Source organism: Oppia nitens, unplaced genomic scaffold (assembly GCF_028296485.1).
Source record: "Oppia nitens isolate AA-2021 unplaced genomic scaffold, nextdenovo-longstitch-racon4-pilon3 scaffold23_pilon_pilon_pilon, whole genome shotgun sequence".
NCBI lineage: Eukaryota > Metazoa > Arthropoda > Arachnida > Sarcoptiformes > Oppiidae > Oppia > Oppia nitens.
Window position 1 is genome coordinate 1,137,030 of NW_026533203.1, and position 23,179 is coordinate 1,160,208.

A 23,179-nucleotide genomic window follows, 5' to 3' on the forward strand; every position below is an offset into this window, starting at 1 on the left:
ATAATATGATATAATATATAATTATAGTTAATACGGTATTATTGGAATAATTTTATAATAAATAATCATTTTATTTTTATTATTTGCTATTTTTATGTAAATTAAATATGTAATTCCCAGATTGCAATAACAAAATAAACTATACAATAGGTGTGACTGTCACTATATTAAAAAATATTATAATTTTATGGCTAAATAATTTTTAAAAATAAATTTCAAGTTTTCTTGAGATTTTCCGATAAAATCAAACAAAATATTTACTTTTAAAAATAGTATCACTGACTTACACATAGACACAGTGTACTTGAAATTTTTGGGTTATATTTAATACACTTTTGCTTTTTAAATAATTTAATATTTGTATTTAGATATTATTAAAACTAATTATTTATATTTTTTGAATATTGAAATATTACAAATTAATAAATAATACAATATGAAATTGTTGATGTTTTTTAATAATAGCATTATTTTGATTTATTCAATAATAATATTGTTATTTATAGAAATTGATCAATATGAATCGGCTAAACAATTACCATGCAACAATAATACCATCAACAAAGTGGATGCCATTATTAACAAAATTAATCCAATCGGGAATCCCGACCATACCTTTCCCGAGACACTACCCGATGCTATGAAAAGCTGCAAGTAATAGGATTTTCTCTATTAATATAATACCTAATAAACTAATTAAATGTTATTTTGTTTATGAAATACTTTTATGTTTTGTTTATATTGATTATTACTTTATGTTATAAAAAAATATTAGACAATTACTGAAGCCATTAACAACTTTGGATGATCTTAACAAACGATGTATGAAAGGTATGATGAAAGAAGTGGTCGGAATTGTCTTATATTCGGTCAAAAAAAAGAGACGATCCATGTGTAAGAAATCACCGACCGCTGAGCTCAGGGAGTTAACTGATTCCGCAAAATGCATTAACAAAGGCAGATCAGGTGTCGAAAAGTGTGCCAATAAATCATTGGATAGATTTATGGCTATGAAAAATGTAGACAATGATCTCAAAATACCACTTGTTTGTTGGTATGTATTGTTTTTTATATAACCTATTTAGTATTATCGTATTATTTAAATACATAGAAATATAATAAAATTTAAAAGCTATAATAATGATTTTTTTTCAGTGAAATTGGTAAAACTAAAAAATGTATGCTTGATCATTTGAGTACTGTCGACATTTGCACCGACCATCACAAGGAGGTACTGGTCGGCCATTTTAATGGTCTAAGTGGTGGTGCACTTAAGTTGGCCTGTAATGACTATCAAGACGATAGTGATAAATGTCATAAACTGCAGTCCGTTAAACTCAATGTAAGGTCGGGTCAAAACAAGTATAAGTCATTGGTTTTAGCGGTTATACAGTTGTTTGAAAGCATTGATAAAAATTGATATTTATGTCAAAAATATTTAAATTTTGTTATATTGTATAAAACAACAACAAAAACAAAAAATATTTTAGACATTTTCAAGGCATTCATATAATTCAAGTGAAAGAATTCAAATAAGACAAGTATTTAAATTTAAATTTTAAATAACTTATTGTTTTTATATTTTTTGTAGATTTTATGAATAAATAATAAAATTAAGTGTAAAGTTTACAATGTAAACATTATACATAACTAAGAAAATTGTTTTCAAAACTATTTAATAATTTAAGTAATTTTTTTATGTATTTTTATACTTTTGTAAACCAATAAAAATGTTAAGTACTTGATAATACGTTTGGAAAGTTTTTAAAATTATTTAAATATTTAATCAATTAAGTAAATCTAAATGATTATGTCATAAAAATTAAGCACTTATATAAGGAAAAAGGTAACTTTAATAATTAGTAATATTATTTTGATATATTCATTAAATAGTTAAATAAGTAGTTAATTACAAAAATAGTAAAAAATGGATAATTATGAAAATAAACAAAAAGTTGTTTATTACGAAAAATAGAGTTATAAAAATATTTTTACTTTAAATAATTAAATAATAATATTATTGCAGACAATTTATAATTACAACTTTAGACAATTACAGATATTTATATATKKAATATATACATGTATATATATATAGACTGAGTATTAGAAATATATAGAAACATATTATTATTAACTAATTGCATCAAAGAAATCATTTTATTTTATTACACAATATATAATTTTAGAAATTGCATAAAAACTAAATTTTAACATTAAATAATAATTTTTTTCAAAAAACAAGACTAGTGTTTAAAGGAAAAGACTGATAGATTAATAAATAATAGTACATTTCAACTAATGATATATACGTTTAATATTGATATAATAGTACAATATTTAAAACTTTAGTGCAATTTGCTTATAAATTGGATAATTTCTAACTAGTTTTAGTAGATTTATATTATATTTTAAATATTGTTAAAAATTTATTGTTTTTGAAAAAACTATTCTAAAATAAATATCTAATAGTATATAATATTTAATATTATTTGCTATAAAATTACACAATATATAAAAATATTCGTTTATTGACAATAGTCAATAAAAATTATAAAATTCATAACATCGTACAATAAATATTAAATTATTATTGTTATAATATTATATACTTTATTATATAATTTTATTTTTATTATGAAATACTGTTTAAAAACTTCGTCAAAATTGAACAATTATTTAAATCTTTATCAGTGACTATTGAGATGTTATTGATTAAATATTTACATTATTGAACATCTTTTCAATTTTATTCAAATATTTAAATATTTTAAAGGATTTTTTACAAATATAAATATAGTTTATCTTAAAATAATATTGACATTAAAGTTTAGTGATAAAAAATGTCATCAAAGATATGTTTTATGTTATTATTTATGATTATATTAATGTTGAGCCTATCGTTGGCCAACAGTCAACGGACACAATCTAATAGAAAATCCAAAAAACAGTTTCAAAACCGATTGACTGTCGACAACACAACTGATGGAAATAGTTTTAATAACATAACTGAGTCCAAGTGTGGCAAAGATTCATACAAAGAGTTGGATCATATGATTGCCCGCATTACGAGTCCGACCAGTCGTTTCCCCGAAACTATTCAAGAGTTGCACATTAGATGCGAGTAAGTCATCAAATTTAATACAACCTCTAATTWGTTTTTATTTCATTTAAATTTACAATTAAATTGTTTTATTGTAAACTTAAATAATTGTAAGAAATAGYCATATATTACAATATTGCAATATTATAATATTATTTATCACAATTATTATCTTTAAATAAATTAAAAAAACAATTAATTATTACCGTAAGTAGAAACTTTGTAAAACTTATCAAAATATTTAAATAGTTGTGTTTTAAATAATTTTAGCGAGTTATTCATTTAATTTATATAAAAATAAAATATTGTTAATTGAAAATTAATTTATAATTATAAACCTAATAATTATAGGAACCGAACTCATGTATTGAATAAATTAGAAGATTTGAAGAACCATTGTATGGATGGTATGCTTAAGCGTATAGTGTCTGTAATGTTGTACTCAATTAGACGCCAACGGAAAGGTATGTGTCGTAAAAAACCAAACAAGAAAATGGTTGAACTCATTAGTGCCGGCAAATGTATTAACTCCGGACGACCCGAAGCTCAAAAATGTATTGATGAGGCCATGAATCATGTGGTGGGCATCAAACACGCCACCGATGACCGCATGAAAATACCATTTATTTGTTGGTTAGTTATAGTTATATCAAATATATTTATTTTATGTGATGTTCATAATTCTATATATTAATAGTTAATTATGTATTTATTAACAGTACTTTTGTTAAATTGAAATCTTGTTTGATATCAATTGGTCACAAAAACAAACAGTGCACTGAAGAGCACATCAACTTATTGGTCCGTCGCTCGGAACAGGTATCCAACGGTCCAATGAATATGGCGTGCGGTGACTATAACGAAGAAACTGATAAATGCGAAAAACTTGAAATACCTAACCGTCTAAAGGATGAACCCATACCTAAAAGCTTTTTAATGCCTTTAGTCGACATTTTTGATAGCTTTAATGAAAACAAATAATATTGGTTTTTAATAATTTTTAATCTTTTAATTACTTATAAGTGACAAAAACACATATTTAAATATTATATAAATAACTGAATATTATTWGTTTTATTGATTTGATTAAGAGTTATGCATTATTTAACAATTATCAATGAACTATAAACTACTGTATATTATATTTTAAAGTTTAGAAAACAGTATAATTTAATATTAACATAAATTATAAAAATTTTCTAAAATATTTAGTTTTTTATTAATCATAAATAATGAAAAAATATATTAAACTAAAGTTTATTTAATTTTATAAAGTATAAATATCAAATTATTGCGTAATTATCTTTTATATATTTATATTATGTAATATAATAATTTATAAAATTATTGAATTTAAAATATAATTAATTAATATTTATTAAATGAAACTAATTTGAGTACAATACCGGTAGAATTTATTTTGAAATATTATTATTATAAAAATGTCATAATATATAAAAATAAAACTATTAATAATTCAGTAAATTAGTTGTTTAAATGATTATTTTAGAAAATTTCACAATCAAATTATTTTATATATTTAATAATTTAATATAAAATTCAAATTATTTGTGTCAAATGAAAAATGTATAAAATTGAAATGAAATAAAAATGAAATTTTTATAAATAATTAAAACTTTAAAACATTTCATGTTATCGTAGACTGTATGTGAGCCTTGACCTTATCAGATGTAAATCATCCAAAAAACAAAATAAAAAACATATTAAATATTGATTTATAATTTAATAAGTAGTTCAATGAAAGTTGTATCAAATTATGTTAAAAATTGTATTTTATAATTATAGCCATCTTATATTTAACAAACAATCAATTTATTAATAATAAATATAGCTATAAATAAAATATAAAATTTATGTAAAACTAATTTTATTGTAATAATAAGTAATTTAAATATAATAAATCATTATTTTATAATAATCAATATCGTAAAAATGTTTTCAGACTAATTTGTTAAATATAATTTGTTGTTCAACATAGTAAGTGATTACATTATGATTAATTTGTTTTGAACTTTTAATTTTGTTATTATATCACAGTAAATATGATTATTATTATTTAATAATACATATTATGAAGGATTTATTTTAAGTAACCTTTAAAAACATTGCTTTTATTTTATTAATTTTAAAAACTAAACTACCCTTGGCTCATATGGTAATGTATAAAATATATTTATTTTGAAATAATATTATAACTTACTGTTTATTTTCTGTATTTTAATATGTTTAAAAAAATATAAAATAATAAATTACTTCAATCTATTTGTTTGGGCATTTAATAAATCTTGAAGTTATCGATTATTATATAAGTTTTTATACATATAATGTGTACATATACTGTATATATATATAAATATATAACATCGAAAAATATAAAAATAAATCAATGATGTTATGTTTATGTTGTTTTTGTGGTCACTTTTTTGGGGGCTATATAAAGTCATTGGTTTTTAACGGTTAAGATATAGTAAGTTTAAGAGAGAAAACATGTTTAATATAATTGGAAACTTTAAATTTCAAACATTTATATTAATTTTCTGTTCAATAATATGGTGTATATCCGGGCAAACAACCGGCGATGACAGCAGTGATGACACATCGACCTCAACATCTATAGTCAACATATCGTGTAATAAAAATTCATTGAAACGGATCGATGAACTGTTGGCTAAAGTGACCACTTATGGAAATTCCGGCCGAAAATTTCCCGAAAATACCGATCAGTTGCCAATTTATTGCAAGTAAATTATAAGCAATTTATTGCATTAATTTAAAAATATTTTAAGCTAACCATAAATATGTTTTTAATGTGTAAAATTTAGATTAAACATTAATCTTTTATTATTATATTTTTATTACATTTAAATTTTGTTTGAATACTTGCTTTTTTATAATTAAAATATATTGTCTATTAATGGTTATACAGTACAATATGCTTAATAGCTAATCTGAAATAAAAATTTTGTTTTATATTAAAAAGTGAGAGCAAAAGTTTGGTCGAAAACATAGAGTCTCTTAATAAGAAATGTATCGATGGATTACCCAAACGTGTGTTAACTGTCAGTATATTTACTGTTAAATCAGTCATAAGACAACTGTGCCGTAAATCCAATAAACTGTTACCTCAATATTTTGATGCCGCAAAATGCATTAACAGAGTACAAAATAAAGTAATACATTAATTATATTATACATTATTAATATAGTGTTTTATATACAGTATCTATGTTTAGATTTTATAAAGTTATATATAATTAATATAATTTGTTACTAAAGGTTGGCAAATGTTTTAGTAAAAGTATCGATAAATTGCTTGGTATGCAGTTTGCAGAACATAATAAAAAGATACCAATGGCTTGTTGGTGGGTATTAAATATATATCTATTTATTTTTATAATCAATATTAATTAATACCAAACATTTTATTCAACTTCAGTGAAATACCATTATTAAGGACTTGTATAGAGGATGTCCAGCGAAACATCGATGGCTGTACCGATCAAAACATAGAGAGTACCAATCGATTTCTAGACTCAATCATAGGTAATACGGTAAACCTGTTGGCCTGCGGGGAGTACGCGGAAAATACCAACAAGTGTGACAAGTTGTCGGCGCCCAACAAAAAAAAGTCACAGCGAAGGCCCCGTTCGCTAATTATGGCGTTTCTCCATCTCATACAAACTTTTCCCGAAACAAAACAAGAATAATAATAATAATAATAATATATTATTATTATTATTATAGAAATGATTTACTCGTATATAAATATATAGATATATTGAATTAATTATATCTAATGTAAATTGTTATTACATAAAGTTAATTTGAATATCACCAAAAATAAATTATTGTAAATATTGAAACTAAATAGTTAACACGCTTTAAATAAAAATTACAATTATTATAAAATATAATTGATATGAATCATAAGCATAATTAAATCACTAAAGTGTTGTGTAATAATAAGACATTGCATTAACTGTAATTTGTATAAACCATAAGTTACGAAATATAATACAATATTATGACTTAATAATGCTAATGATTTTATTTATTTTATATTTAATAAAATAATCATTTAAACCATAATTAAATAATAAAAATAAAATGAAAAAAGTTCAATGGCTTTAAAATAAAAGACATACTGTTCTGCTGCAATAAAAGTGAGAATTATACTGTATTGAAAAGTAACTTTATATTTGTGCGACCCATTGTAATATTTACAAATTTTGTTTGTTGACAAAATATAACAGTCATTACTAGTCTTCAATTGTGTTATTAAATATTTGTGATATCTTGTGATGGAACCGTTAGAAAAACTCACATGACGTTTGAGATATGCCATGGAATATGAATATCGTCGCGGAACTCCACCATCAATAGCCGCAGCAAATATCAATGAGGTCTACCCGAAAGCCGTTGGTGAGAGCACATGTTATCGTTGGTGGAAGAGATGGAAAGAAGAAGGGGTTAATGTAGAAGACAAAGAAAGACCAGGACAACCATCGAAGATTGACAACGAAGTATTGACGGATCTGATTGAAATGAATCCAAAATTTTCAACTAAAGAGCTCGGTGATATACTTGAAGTTGATGCTACTACCATTCAAAGACATTTGAAAGCCATTGGCAAGAGATATGTGTCATCTGTTTTGGTACCACACGATCTCACTCCTCAGCAAATGGCAAAACGTGTAGAAGTATGCCAACAATTGCTTTCTCGAGAGAATTCTGACGGTTTTATAAGACATATGATAACCGGTGATGAAAAGTTGATATACTATGTCAACGCTGATAAAAGGAGTGAATGGAGAAGTCCGGAACAACTACCTGTTGGGACACCACGACCAGATTTTCGTCAACAGAAAGTAATGTTGTCTGGTGGGATAATCCACTGGGAACTGTTGGAAGTCGGAGCCACTATTACAGCTGAAGTCTATTGTCAACAATTAACAAGACTTCGTGATAAGCTTTTCGAAAAGCGTGGTTCATTGATAAGATATTGGGGCGTTAAGTTTCAACAGGATAACGCCCCATCACATACTGCAAAGAAGACCAAAGATCTATTGAAGGAGTTTGGGTGGGATGTTGTGGATCACCCACCATATTCACCAGATATTGCTCCTTCAGATTATTATTTGTTCCGATCAATGCGACACTTTCTTGATGGAAAAAAATTCAAAAATCGAGAAGAGGTCAAAATGGCAGTTCAAGAGTTTTTCGATTCACAACCAGAGGAATGGTATTCCAAAGGAATTTATGAGTTGCCGAACAAATGGAGAGATGTCATAGATTTAAATGGCGATTATATTATTAATTAATAAAAATTAACTTTTTTGTAAAATCAAATTAAAAACTTGCTATTTTATTCTCATGATTATTGCAGCGGATCAGTAAATCAAAATAATTAAATATTAATAATAATAAAACTGAAAATAAAATTTTATCAAAATAAATTATTAATGCTTCAATATTTTTATCTAATGTACAATATCTTTATAATAAAATAATAAAATATATGACAATACTAATTATATAATCATTTTGTGGATCCATTATTTCCTAATCAATAATTGATCAATGACAATTTTTAAATTACTATATTATTATCTATTATTGTATGTACAGTATCTGTCAATATTATTGAAATTATTTTTAAAATTTTATCCTTGGTCTAAAAAATATTTTAATAAGTTATTTTAAAATAAACACAACAAAAACAACATTGGTGTTGTTGTTATTATTATTGTAATTATTTAGACCTCAATTGATGTGTAAATACAATGACTATTATTATTTAATTGATATTTTAGGTAATAATCGGTATTATGACATTTAATTATAAGTTAATTAATCAGTATATTCATGTTTGCATCAGATTTATGATTATATTGGAATAATCAGAACAAGTTTTAAAACATTAAGTTATCAATTATTTTCACAGATTTAATAAGATATGAGACATTATTTTATTGATGAAATACATTGATATAAATATTAGACTTTTGTGTTGGTTCGACAATATATTATTTTTACAATTTTTCAAACTATAGTCCCAATTGCTTTTGAAAAAAACTTTTATTTAGTTTAATATTGTTATTTATCTTCAACTTTTATATTTTTTTGTTTTCAGTTATATCATTGTATCATTAATAATGCGCTTATTTTTAGCGTTAAATATTTTCGTTTTAATTTTATTTCTTTTGTGTCATTTATCTGAGTCTCAGAGCACCGATAGCTCAGCAAAAGATAGCGTGAATTGTGATAAAAATACTATCAGACGTATCGATGATTTGTTCGCCCGATTGACAACTTATGGCAACTCTGGCCGCAAATTTGCCGAGAGTTTGGATGATATGCCAAAATATTGCAAGTATATATACAATTCATATTTTTTGACATTTTATTATTTTCAAAAACTTTAATTGTATTAATAAGTTAAAGATATTTTAAAATCAATTTCTAATATATATATAATTTATTTTATTATAAATATTTATAAGTGATACCAAACAAATTGTGGACACATTAGAAAAGTTGAACAAAAATTGTGTAAAAGGTTTCGCCAAAAATATACTATCAGTCGGTATGTATACTATAGCCAAACGACAGAAGAAGGCCTGCAGTAAACACTCGGAAGACGTAAAAGAGATAAACTTTTCCGCCGGAAAATGTGTTAATAAAGCACAACATTTCGTCAATAAATGTTTTACTACAGGTATTGATAACCTATTAGGCATACAATCAGCGGAGACAACCAAACGTATACCAATGGCCTGTTGGTAATTATTATTATTATTATTATTATTTGTTTATTAAACTTATTAACTTATCATTTATTATTATTTTTTATTGATTTTAATTATTATTACATTATATGTTTATATTTTAAACAATTTTTTCAAAAATTAAATGTTTTTATATTTTAATTAATCTTCAACTCTTCATAATTCAATTTATATACTATTGATAATATTTAAGGAAATGTTTGAATTATTTCATAATCGCATCATTGCTAATATACAGGTCCTTGGACTCAAAAAATACTTAATTATTTTTAAGATAAAAATACTARCATAATGTTAATAATATATATAATTATAAATATTTTTAATATTAAATTTAATTAAAAATAGACAATAATTGATGTCTYTATTTAGTGAAATACCAAAGTTAAAGGACTGTATCCGACGTATTGTTGACAAAGTGGACATCTGTACGGATGCACACACAGAGCTAACCACACAATTCATTGACTCTATTATTGGTAACTCATTGAGCTTCGCGTGCGGTGAATACACGGCTGATACGGATCGGTGCTTACAATTGAATCCACCAAAGAAACGGAAGGGTCAGAGACGGACCAAATCAATGATTATTGCATTTTTGCAACTTTTCGAAAGTATACCCGAAAACAATAAAAATAATGGCACACAACAACAGTAATTGACATTTTTGTAAATATTTTTTTTTATTGTTTTATAGATATAAAATAAATAAACTAWTGATTATAGTATATATATAAAGATAGATATAAATATAATATATTTGACTTTTGTATAAATTTTAAAAAATAGAATTGAAATCTTTTTTAGTTTAAGCTTAAGTATATTTTTGTTGCTTAAAATAAATATTTTTTTGAATTTATCTGTATATAATTTGTAATAATTTTTTCTGATGTAACAATATATAATGTAAATTTTATTTCAATTTATTTTAGAATAAAAAATTACAAATATTACTAATACTGTGCATTAAAATATTGAAATTAATTAAATTAAAATTTTATATTTTATAATAAATAATAATTAATTTTGTCTATAAGATTTATTATTTTTGTTAACTCATAAATAAAATTGTCAATAACAGGGGACATCCTTTTAGTCAAATAAAAATTTTAATTATTGCTATAATAGGAGGACATTAACAATGTCATCAATACTCACGGCTGTAATATTGATTAGAAGTCTTAAAATTTATAGACTTTTATTAAAAGTGTATTCATCTAACTTTACTATTACCTTGAACTCAAAAATCACTTAAATCATGTAATTATGATTATAATATTATCATTAAATAAATAATAAATAAATAAAAACTTTGTTTAACCGTTAATTTTTACATATCTATTAATGTTCCTATTTTCTGAATCTTGATGTTCAGTAAAAAAAAGTATTATTTAGTATAATGATAATAAAAACCTAAATTCACGGATAAATTATTTATGATAGTTGATGGTCAGGATTTCCTATTTTCATTAATAAYATAATTAATTTTTTTAATCACCAATTTAATTATAATTGAATAATTGAGATAAATAAAAAGATAAGTAGTTTAAGATTCTTTAAAATCTATTATTATTATTATTATTAAAATTATCATTCAAATACTAAATAAATAGCTAAACCACCTTGAGCACATGTGTCAAACAGGAATCTTACAAGTTTAAGTGAAATAAAAAGTTTAAATACAAATAAAATAAATAATTTATGTTTATTTAATACAATGGAAACATTTTTTAAACATTTTTTTGTAATACAACTTTTAGTTCACTAAAATTTCACAACAATTATTGTTATAAAATCAATGAAATAAGAGATTTACGTAAAATTGTTTCAATATCTTTCACTTTTTCAAGAAATCTCTTCAAGAAAATTATTATATAAATATATTATTGTCTAATAATTAGTAATAATTATTGACATTGAATTGACTTTTTTACACAACTAAAAAGTTTTATTATTTTTTTTATTTTACACAAATTTGAATATATGTTGTGCTCTTATTATCTCAATATTTATCTTTTTATTAACATTTTATTATATTATTGTGTTTTTGATGCTTTATTGTGAGCTCATCTTCATTAACAATTGTAAAATAAAATATTGAATAAATATCTCTTAACAGACATTTGCGTCAATTTTGTCTGTGAAGTCAGTCTTGAAATTTGAAAAAAAATATTTATATATATTGTACATAAAAACTTTATTTTATATCATTTAATATTTCAAATATTTGATACTTTGTTTTTTGTTGTTCACTAAAATTATACAGTTATGAAAATTCATGTTATAATAGTTTGTGTTTTAGTATTGATTGGCTATAGTTATTGTCAACAAAATAATGCTAACGGCGCCGGTAGTGGTGGTGGAGGCGTTAATTTGACACAAAATATGAAATGTAACAAAAAGACTTACAAAGAGATGGACGGTTTGATTGCACGGATGTTAACATTTGGCAATTCTGGCCGCAAGTTTCCCGAATCGGCCACTCATGTGTCCAAATATTGCGAGTAATTAATTTTATTTATTAAATATATTACTTATTTAATTTAATTATATACTAAATTTTGATATATATAATAATAAAAAATTTAGTGATACAAAGACAGCAATCAGTAAAATAGAAAAATTAAATAAAAACTGTATGAAAGGTTTGGTCAAACAAGTGCTTTCGGTCACTACTTATTCAGCAAAGAAAACATTTGGACAGTTGTGTCGCCAAAAGTCTGGACCATCGAAGCGAATGCAAGAGATGTTAGAAGCGGCCAAATGTTTGAATAAAGCCAGCGATGAAATCCAGAGATGTTATAACATCACTATTGATCACTTCTTTAGTCTGAAATCAGTCGACGATAAGGTTAAGATACCGATGGCCTGTTGGTAAGGCATACACTAACTGTCCTCTTAAATGATAATAATATTTATATAATTTTTTATTATAACCTATCAGTGCATATCATAAGAAAAATCATTGTATGTCCAAACTATCGGATAAAGTAAATACTTGTAGTGAAAAACAAGTGGATATAGCCATACGTTTTATTGAATCCATATCCGGATCGTCACTAAATCTGGTTTGTGCTGAATATAATGACAGTTCCGACAAATGCGATCAATTCAACAATTTTAAGACAAAATCGGAACCAAAACTCAGAACAAAATCATTTTTTCTGCCACTCATTGAACTGTTTGACAGTTTCGATGAAGTCTAAAGTTTTTGTTTTTATTTGTTTAATTAAACATTAAATTTATCATTTGATTACTCATTTGATAATTCATTTGAGATTAAAATATACTGTACTATGAATATACACTAAAATAAGTTATTGCTTTAATATTTAAAATGCATCATAATTTTTAAAATAACTGAATGTTATTATTTAATTTTTTAAAATATTTAATCCTATATAGTTTTATTATAAAATTTAATATAGTTTATATATTAGATTAGTTTATTGATTTTGAGAAATTAAGTTATTTAAATAAATTTTAATAATATGCTATTTTATTAAATACAAATCATTTTTGTTATCTAATATATACAGTCAGTTATATAGATATTTTACATCAAGGTCATTTGTAATAATTTATAATCAATTTTTTAAAAATTAAACCATATATAAAATAATTTCATTTTTTGTTTTATATTTTTTGTCTAATGATTAAATAACATTTTTAAAGAAACTAATAAATTAAATTAAAATATTTGTAATAATAAAAATTATTAGTTAATTGTTCAAAATGTTGCTAAAATCATTGTTAAATATAAAAACTAAAGTCTCTTCAAATGCCATAAATCAAATTAAAGGTATTTTCAAGTTTTTTAATATTTAAAATTAATAATTATGTAATATTTATAGTACGCAACGCCTCCCAGAGCCTGACAGTCGGGTTCATTGGTTTGGGAAATATGGGATCACATATGAGCCGACATTTGCTAGAAAAAGGACATCGTCTTGTGGTTTACGATATAAACAGCAATGCTATGAAAGCGTTGGCTGAAAAGGGAGCGATAACGGCCTCATCGCCGGCAGAAGTGGCCGATAAAAGCGACCGAATCATTACAATGGTTCCCACAGGTGCTCACGTACTGCAAGTCTATTGTGGACCAAATGGCATACTAAGCAAAGCCAAATCGGGTGCATATTTAATGGATTCGTCGACCATTGATCCGCAAACATGTAAAGAAGTAGCACAGGCAACACAATCTACTGGTGCTATATTTTTGGATACACCAGTTACCGGTGCAGTACCTGCAGCCCGGGATGGGACACTCAATTTTTTAGTTGGTGGCAATGAAAATGATGTTAAAGTTGTTGAACCACTACTGCTAGCAATGGGTGCACGAGTTTTCCATTGTGGACCACTAGGATCGGCACAGGTAGCAAAAATAGTCAATAATATGTGTTTAGCAATTTCTATGATTGGCCTAAGCGAAGGACTCAATTTAGCCAAAACACTGGGTATTGACCCAAAACTGATGACAGAGGTATTAAATGCTGGTTCTGGTCGGTCGTGGAGTTCCGAAAATTATAGTCCAGTTCCCGGTATTAGTCGCGATCGTCCGGCAAATAATGACTATAACGGAGGTTTCCAAAGTAGACTTATGACTAAAGATATGTGTTTAGCACAGACACTGGCGTYACGAGCTAACTGTGCCAYACCATTGGGAACATTATCACATCAGTTGTTTCGTTTGATGAAAAATAACAATTATGCCGAAAAAGACTTTTCTAGTGTTTACAAGTTTATACAAGAAGTTAATTGAAATAATTTGTCTCAAATTAAAAAAAAATGTTTTTTAATAAAATGTTTGAACACAATTAAAAGTGGTTATAAAAAAGCTTAAAATTCAAAAGTTTAAATAAATAACTTCTTAGATATTATTTACTTGTTATAATTATAATTTTTTAATCTCTTTGAAATTGTTATCTGTAAGCAATTAATACAACATTGCATTAATTAAAACAATAAAAATAAATATAAAAATTTAGATTTAATATTTTTTTTAATTTTGGTATTTTTGTGATTTATATCAATTAAAATCTTAGTTAGATAAAACAATAAAATAGGATATACCATAACATTAGATGGCATTACAATTTTAATTATATGATAAAATTATATATAAATTCCAACAAATTTGTAAGTATATTGTAAATATTTATGCTGTTTTAACTTTTTTAATAATTTATAACATTTTATAATAGAATATGATGTTGAACTTTGTTTTGAAAATTAAATTGATATTTTATAAATATAACTATTTCACCTGAATAAATACAATTATTCATATTATTAATATTTATATAATTCAAATATATTATTCAAATGGTAGAGGATTTTATAAAATAAATAAAATATATATACTGTTAAAAATAAAATATTTTAGTATAATTTTTTTTTAAATACGTTGTTAAAATTTTTAATAATCTATTTATAATATGATTAAATTAATACATTTCTTGTAATATACTGTATTATGAAAATGTGATAAAACTTGTTTGTCACCTAAATAGCATAGTTTTATTTAATAAATATTATTTCATTGATAATATCAATAATTAATTAATATATCATAACTACGAAAAGTTAAATAATATAGTAATTATCTAATCGTCAATATATCCGGGTTAATTATTTAAAAAAATAAATAATGTGAATATGATATATGTTTGTGAATTTAACATATGGTTAAAACAATTATTTTATAATAAAATAGGTTAAATCTAGTAAATCAAATCAGTGTATAGTTTTAATCGTAAACTAATACACCCAATTAAATATTATTGAATATGAAATTTCTATTGTTTTCAATTTTGTTAACTGTGTTGTACATTGAGGTGGGCGCCTCCCGGCCTCGTGTAGTGTGCTATTGGGCCAATTGGGGTGGTATGCAACCTGAGGAAATAGATCCGACACTATGCACTCATATTCACTATGCATTTCATGTGATGGACGACGTCCACAATGTTATCATTGATGCCAAGGGTTGGCCTCAGGAGGATATCTATCGGCGTTTAGAAGCATTGAAACAAAAGAATAAAGACATAAAAATCATTGCATCGGTTGGCGGTTGGGGTCATCCAGACATCAAATTTTCACGAGTGGTCAACAATGTTGAACTTCGCAAGGGTTTCATTAAAAATACGATCGCATACTTACAAAAATATAAGTTTGACGGCTTTGACTTAGACTGGGAATACCCTGTTTGCTGGACAGGTAATTGCTCAGCAGGTCCTCCATCTGATCGACCAAATTTTGGTATTTTTATAAAGGTAATAATTATAATTATTATAATTATTATTTGTGTTAATGTTATTTAATATTTAGAAACTTATTTTATAATATATAAGGAAATCAAAGAGGCTTTCGATAAATTGACTCCTCGTCTGTCATTGTCTGCGGCAGTGGTCGCCGGCGCTGATATTGCCGACAAATCTTATGATTATAAAGCTCTTGGAGAGTATGGTTTCAGTGATTTGAATACAATTTAATTTAATTTATTTATTTTACATAAAAATTAATTAATATTACAGAGCACTTGATTATGTCAATGTAATGACCTACGACTTGGCCCCGTTAAGCGATGGTAAAACTGCACACCACTCCAAATATAATGTCTGTGTCGCTGATGTTGAGGATTATGTCAATAAAGGAGTTCCAAAGGATAAGGTACTTATGGGACAACCATTTTATGGACACTCGTTTCAACTGAAAGACATAAGTCGTCACGAAGCGGGTGCGCCCATCATAGGTGAAGGTAAAGAGGACGGTGTTTATCGACACGTTTGTCAATTAGTAAAAAATCAGGGATGGATTAAAGAACAGTCAGATAAAGGTCACGACCCGTTTGCTTACAAAGGAGACGAGTGGATCGGTTATGATGATCCATACGCTGCATACGAGTATGCATTACTAAACTATAAATAGATTTAGATTTTTGTTTAATTTAATTATTTTGATTTAACTGTTAAATTAGAAAAGCCAAATGGGTTCGGGATAATGGTTACGGAGGTATTATTATTTGGGAGATCAGTCACGACGACTACAAAAAGGAGTGTTGCAGTCAAGTAAACCCATTGCTTCACGCACTCAACTATGGCCTCTACGGCACCGGCCAATCACCCGACACATATGGATGCGAACATAAATAAACATTTATAACAAATTATTAAATATATATAAATTTATTTATTAATTAATAAAATTTTAAATTTTGTTCAAATTGTTTTTTGTTGTAAATTTGAAATTAGAAACAAATAAAACATTTTAAATACTGTTTATCTTATGTTTAAGTTGAATACTAAATAATACCTTTATTAGATTAAATTTATACATTTATAAAAGAAAATATGATAAACTATTTTCAATAGTATTATAACCCAATTAGTTGAAGTGCTATAAATACTTTATTTTACTATTATTGTTATTATGCTAAATCAATATTCAATATGTGATTATAATTTTTCTTGTTATTATAAATTAAAAAATATTATATAATAAGAATATAATTTTGAGGATATAATCGCAGTTTTAATACAATGATAATAACACTTAGAAACAAATACCGGTAATGTAAAACTTTTTTACTTATAGCAAATGTACCGAAATTGATAAACTAATCAATTAAAATATAAAAAAACAATAAAAATAAAGTATTAATTATTGTCTATCGAAACCATTATAAATTCAGAAAACAGAAATACAATTTTCATTTACTTTCGGTTTTTAAACAAATATAAGTTATATATTATAATAATATATATACAGTATATATATAACAATGAAAATACTTTTGGCAATTGTTTTATTTTGTATTAGCATTCAATTGAGTGCCACAAAACAAAAAGTGGTCTGTTATTGGCCCAACTGGAGGGGCGATTCACATAAACCCGAAAACATAGACCCGACTCTATGCACTCATTTGCATCACGCATTTCATGTATTGGATGAAAATCATAATGTGATTCGCGATAGTGACGGTCCTCAACCAGATATCTATCGACGACTACATGAACTGAAAAAACGAAATCCAGAGCTCAAAGTGATTATATCGTTAGGAGGTGGCGGACAACCAGACGCCCCCTATTCACGACTCATAAGTGATGAGGGAAGACGTCAACAGTTTATTAACAATACTATCGCTTACTTACATAAGTATCAGTTTGACGGTCTCGATGTCGACTGGGAATATCCGGTTTGTTGGAGCGGTGACTGTAGTAAAGGTCCCAAATCTGATAAACCAAACTTTGGTATATTTCTTAAGGTTCAATTGAGTCATACATATTGTGCTAATATTAGTTGAATTTAATTATTATTTTATATTACAGGAATTGAGAGCAGCCTTTGACAAACAGAGTCCCCGACTTTCACTTTCAGCTGCAGTAGTAGCGGGTGTACCGGGTGGCACAGTTGACCATGCTTATGATTTTGCTTCTATGGCCAGGTATGCTAATTGACAAAAATTATTTTTCATATTATGATATGTAAATTATAACTCAATTCCTAATCTAATAAAACATTTTCAGTGCATTAGATTATATAAGTGTTATGACTTACGATGAGGCGGGTGTTTGGGAGCACATGACTGGTCATCATTCAAAGTTTACGTTTTGCATTAGTGCCTCTCAATACTATGTTAATAAAGGCATACCTAAAGAAAAGGTATTGATGGGTATTCCCTTTTATGGACATACATTCAAATTGGCCGACAAAAACAAGCATTATATCGGAGCACCGATTACTGGTGAGGGACGTACACCGCATGGAGAGGGAGACAATGCATGGTATAGTGAGATGTGTGAATTGGTCAAAAAAGAGCACTGGACTAAAGAGACTCCTGATGATGGACACGACCCAATTGCATATCACGATTATCTATGGGTTGGTTACGATGATCCATACGCTGCCTTAGAGTATATCTCTTATTTTTTTATCTCTATATTTACTATTTTAATTAATTTGTTTGTTTGTGATAATAGCAAAAGTAAATGGGTTAAAGATAATGGTTTCGGTGGTGTTATCATATGGGAAATTACTCAGGATGATTACCATCCTAATTGTTGCTCAGTTGCATATCCTATGTTGCGTGCAATCAATTATGGATTATATGGCACAGGACAGGCACCTCAAACATATGGGTGCGAACATAAATGAACTATAATTATCCGATTATTATTAAATCATAAATATAACTGTAATAACTTTATACTGGTATTAATTTTATGAACTGTACATTATATACAGTATATCAATATTAATAATAATGCATTATAATTATTTTTAAAATTCAAATAAATATATATTAAAAACAAGATTTATTTATTTTTATTTATAAATGTTATAATAAAATGAATCACTTGATTATATAATTAATATTATATTAATAATGTTGTTATTGTTGGCACTGTTTATAGTCAAGCGGACAGTAGTATCGATAAGTATGACTGACTGTCTATTTGAACATTCATTTTATTTAATTATTTTTTTCAATAATAAAATCACTAAATGATTGAATCAAACAGTAATTGACAAATGTTTGACTCAAATAAACTGATTTTTTTTATTATTTTCTTTATATAATCTTTATATTTAACAAAAACATTAAATATATTGTTCGTAAAAGCATTTATTACTACATTAAAATGCAATCTTGCAGTTCATGCAATAATTGATAATAATCTTGATTTTCAAAATCATAAAAATAGATAACAAATTAAATCTATTGATAGAAAATTTTTAGAAAAATAGGAAATTGAAAAAACATAAATTGAATAATGTTAACAAAATTATGTGATCTCATATCAACATAACGTTAAATAAATATATATTTGTTTTATTTTTTACTGTGAGTTGGACTGAGAGACCGGCACTATTATAAACTTAAATAAATTTATAAATTGTTTTTTCATTGATTTTATTTGTAATTACGATATTTATAACATATATAATTATCAAATGTGTATACTAAACTAAAATAGTTAAACATAAATTTTTAAAATTATTATACATAGTCAATTTTAAAATTTAACATTTACAATATAAGTATAAATAATTATGATTATTATTACATTAATAATTGTAATGTAAATTTATATTACAATAAAATAATATTGGTATAATGATAAAAAAAAATATAGTTATAATATATTTAATATTTAATTGTAGTTATTTTTATTTATAAACTGTATGTTACAGTTGACATAATTCAATGCTTTCACTATTTGTAGATAAATCATAAATAGCTCTAATGATGACAATTGTAGACATTGTTGCGCCCATTGTAGTGATAAACACACCGTAAATAAAAAGTGCAATCATTGAGACTTTTTGCGGATTAAATGAGTTTTTCAGTTGTCGTTTGGCTAAACATATCATACAAATGCCGGGAAATATGAATGAATTACAGGCGCCGATAGCACCTAAAAATCCGATAGCAATCGTGATGTCAGGCGTCAGTACCGCTAATATAAGTGCCGACACATTCCATGCGGTAGTTATAGAGATTCGGTGCCAAAACTCTTTGGTCGGTAAAGGTATGTTCGCCTCATTTTGCAAATTCAATGATGCCTGTGTGGGCACCAGTAGCCTATAAAAAGTATCCCGTCCACATAAAACAATTTGCGGGTAAGTGGTTATCATTTTAACGACTAGTGCTAATATGCCGATTACAACAATGGGATCCTCAGCATTATACATTTGCATAATGTCAGCGCTAACCGTAGAGCCAAACGTCAAATATCCAAAAGTACCGCAAATACAATACAAGAAAAACAGTAATGTCAGCGCCAGACCCGTAGATTTGGAAAAGTTAGTTATTGTGCGCTCCTTTAGACACGCATTCACCGGTACAACCAGTTCGTGGGTCTGATAGGCCAAACTCACCACTGGTATGGCAGCTAATACAGCAAATGCACTGTCGGGAACTGGCTTTATATCTCCGGGCTTTTTGTCTAACATAGCGTATTCATAGACACTCAGAAACACCACATAAAGCATTGCAATGATTCCTAAAAATTATAAACATTTTAATTAGTTTTTTCAAAATTAAAATCCAAATATATTTATTAATATTATAAATCAAAAGTAAAATTAATAAACTTCAATAAACTTGCCTAAAATGTTGAAATGTTTGAGAAACTCCAGATTTTTAAAGTAACACATCGGCCATATGAAACCAATTCCTATAACAGGTATAATAAAGTGTCGATTGAGATACCAGTTATAGCAAAAGTGTGATCCATAAAATGTGGCAAATATCCTATCAAATTGGTCACCAATTATTACATAATAGGTGACACATATGCCAAATGTAGACAATAATATAGAAACGGCTGCCATATTTTTGACGGTCGACCCGCATATACTGTAGAGAACCTCATGGTATGAGTTGTCGTGATTGATGTTTGAACAATAGACAAGTATCATCATTGTGGTCGACAATATAAATAGTACGCCCAACTGGACAACAGTGGCCGTGAATATACCACCTAATCTATCGTAAGCAACCGGATAGTTGAGAATACCAGCACCCAGTGCTGCACTAACCAGCAAAAAGCCTCCCGTCACCCACGAGGCGCCTCCCAATGATTGCTCTAAGTATGAGTTTCTACGCGCATAACCCAACTTTGTTCGGTGTCGTTCCCGGTATTGTTTGAGTAGTGCCGTACTTTCGGCGCCCATATCCTCAGGTGTCCCATAATATTCTTCATGTATACTCCTAATAATCAAAAATATTTATAACTGTTTTTAATCTAATATTTTAATTACTTTAATAAAATAAATATTGCACTAAATTGTTATCTAAGTATTATTTATAATATAAAATACCCTAATTTGCTGGCACTCTGTAAAGCCTTCATGGATTCAGTGATAGCCTGTTTGGTCTCATCGACGATCACATCGGTCTTATCGGCAAAAGAGACGGATAGTCCCCGTCTCTGACTTCGGGTGCTCTCACTAATGATAGGATCTGTCTGTGAGCTGACATAAAGTTGTTGATTGTTTTGCTCATGACTTTTATTCAGATCCGGAGGCATCGGTTTCGAGTCCATTGTCACCAAACAAAAGTTTAATTTATAAATAAACTATATATACAAACAAATAAAACTAGTTTTTGTTAATAAGAAAATTACTTAATTATTTGAGTTTTTGATTGTCAAATATAAAAAATAAATAAGAGATAAAACTAAAATAATTTATTATATTAACAATTTGACAAACATTTATTTAATAAAATCACATTATTTTTATTAATAATAATTTTAGACTTATTTTTTGTTTTATTAATAACAAAATTGTTGTGTTTGTATTTGTTTTAATTGTTGCAAAATAAATGCTAATAAAATCAAAACTTATTTAAAAAGACAATCAATCATAAGTTACGCTTAAAGTGTCAATTAATAAGTGTTCACTTATTATGTATATTAACACTAATTGTATTAAAATGCTTGTATTTATTTGCCTACAAAATGCACTATTTATTATACAGTACTATAACTCCACCCATTTTACACACAAAATATATTCCCGTAATATAAATACTAAAAAATATTAAATTATTAAAAATAATAATAAATATTAAATAAAATAATAATAACTAAAAATATTAATATATTGGTTCTTGTAGCGTTTACCGGTCCTGGGAATGTATAGAAATGGTAGCCCAGACGTCCCTGAGTACCCCCATAGCACTTTCATACCTGTCCGACCTCCGCAATTTGAGATATTCGACTTTAAAGTCGATTTTTTAATGGACGTTATTTATGTATATGAGACATTATTTCAATGTACTTTTTAATGCTACTAATATATCTGAAAACAAAATTTCAATACGATTTCTAGTATTCGAGATATTCGACTAAATCGAAAGTCGAAATTTTTAAATTACGTTATTTATACATATGATATATGATTTCAATGTATTTTTTAATAATAACTATCATAATAAAATCAACATTTCTATAAGTTATATAGTATTCGAGATATTCGACTATAGTCGATTTTTTTGTATATTGCATTTAATTATTATTTTTACTGTATATTATTTATTTTATTAAATGTATAAATTTATTATTGTTAATTGTGTGTAAAATTAATATACAATTTTATAATATTTTTGGCAATGCTAGACTTGAATGATAAGTTTGTTAAATCATGATAGTATTTTATAGTACTATCAACAAATAATACTTTTATCACGAACTCCTAAAAAAGTACGTATGGAAATGCTTTCTATCATTCTCAACTGGTTTATACTGCAAATAATTTT

General features: G+C 26.2%; 6 protein-coding genes across 6 annotated transcripts; 5 read left to right on the forward strand and 1 right to left on the reverse strand.

Annotated features, from left to right (window-relative positions):
* The first annotated feature begins 322 nt into the window (after window positions 1-322).
* On the forward strand, window positions 323-1,559 carry LOC128953639 (uncharacterized). Its single transcript, XM_054299144.1, has 3 exons — window positions 323-654; window positions 776-1,054; window positions 1,156-1,559. Exons 1-3 carry the CDS (start codon window positions 437-439, stop codon window positions 1,418-1,420), a joined length of 762 nt encoding a protein of 253 aa, XP_054155119.1. The 5' UTR covers window positions 323-436; the 3' UTR covers window positions 1,421-1,559.
* Window positions 1,560-2,711: 1,152 nt separating this feature from the next.
* LOC128953655 (uncharacterized) lies at window positions 2,712-4,169 on the forward strand. Its single transcript, XM_054299163.1, has 3 exons — window positions 2,712-3,124; window positions 3,455-3,736; window positions 3,823-4,169. Exons 1-3 carry the CDS (start codon window positions 2,844-2,846, stop codon window positions 4,082-4,084), a joined length of 825 nt encoding a protein of 274 aa, XP_054155138.1. The 5' UTR covers window positions 2,712-2,843; the 3' UTR covers window positions 4,085-4,169.
* Window positions 4,170-12,125: 7,956 nt separating this feature from the next.
* On the forward strand, window positions 12,126-13,190 carry LOC128953673 (uncharacterized). Its single transcript, XM_054299186.1, has 3 exons — window positions 12,126-12,416; window positions 12,502-12,786; window positions 12,857-13,190. The coding sequence occupies exons 1-3, from the start codon at window positions 12,181-12,183 to the stop codon at window positions 13,116-13,118; spliced, it is 783 nt and encodes a 260-aa protein (XP_054155161.1). The 5' UTR covers window positions 12,126-12,180; the 3' UTR covers window positions 13,119-13,190.
* A 373-nt stretch (window positions 13,191-13,563) lies between these two features.
* LOC128953649 (3-hydroxyisobutyrate dehydrogenase, mitochondrial-like) lies at window positions 13,564-14,744 on the forward strand. Its single transcript, XM_054299156.1, has 2 exons — window positions 13,564-13,714; window positions 13,767-14,744. The coding sequence occupies exons 1-2, from the start codon at window positions 13,648-13,650 to the stop codon at window positions 14,672-14,674; spliced, it is 975 nt and encodes a 324-aa protein (XP_054155131.1). The 5' UTR covers window positions 13,564-13,647; the 3' UTR covers window positions 14,675-14,744.
* Window positions 14,745-15,651: 907 nt separating this feature from the next.
* Window positions 15,652-19,136, forward strand: LOC128953795 (probable chitinase 10). The gene is made up of 9 exons (XM_054299316.1): window positions 15,652-16,184; window positions 16,263-16,372; window positions 16,446-16,814; window positions 16,889-17,049; window positions 17,506-17,510; window positions 17,708-18,175; window positions 18,240-18,355; window positions 18,438-18,824; window positions 18,891-19,136. Exons 1-9 carry the CDS (start codon window positions 15,702-15,704, stop codon window positions 19,063-19,065), a joined length of 2,274 nt encoding a protein of 757 aa, XP_054155291.1. The 5' UTR covers window positions 15,652-15,701; the 3' UTR covers window positions 19,066-19,136.
* A 964-nt stretch (window positions 19,137-20,100) lies between these two features.
* On the reverse strand, window positions 20,101-21,962 carry LOC128953796 (sodium-coupled neutral amino acid transporter 7-like). Its single transcript, XM_054299317.1, has 3 exons — window positions 21,739-21,962; window positions 21,024-21,628; window positions 20,101-20,918 (listed from the first exon to the last, which is right to left on the reverse strand). The coding sequence occupies exons 1-3, from the start codon at window positions 21,960-21,962 to the stop codon at window positions 20,101-20,103; spliced, it is 1,647 nt and encodes a 548-aa protein (XP_054155292.1).
* Between the last annotated feature and the right edge of the window lie 1,217 nt (window positions 21,963-23,179).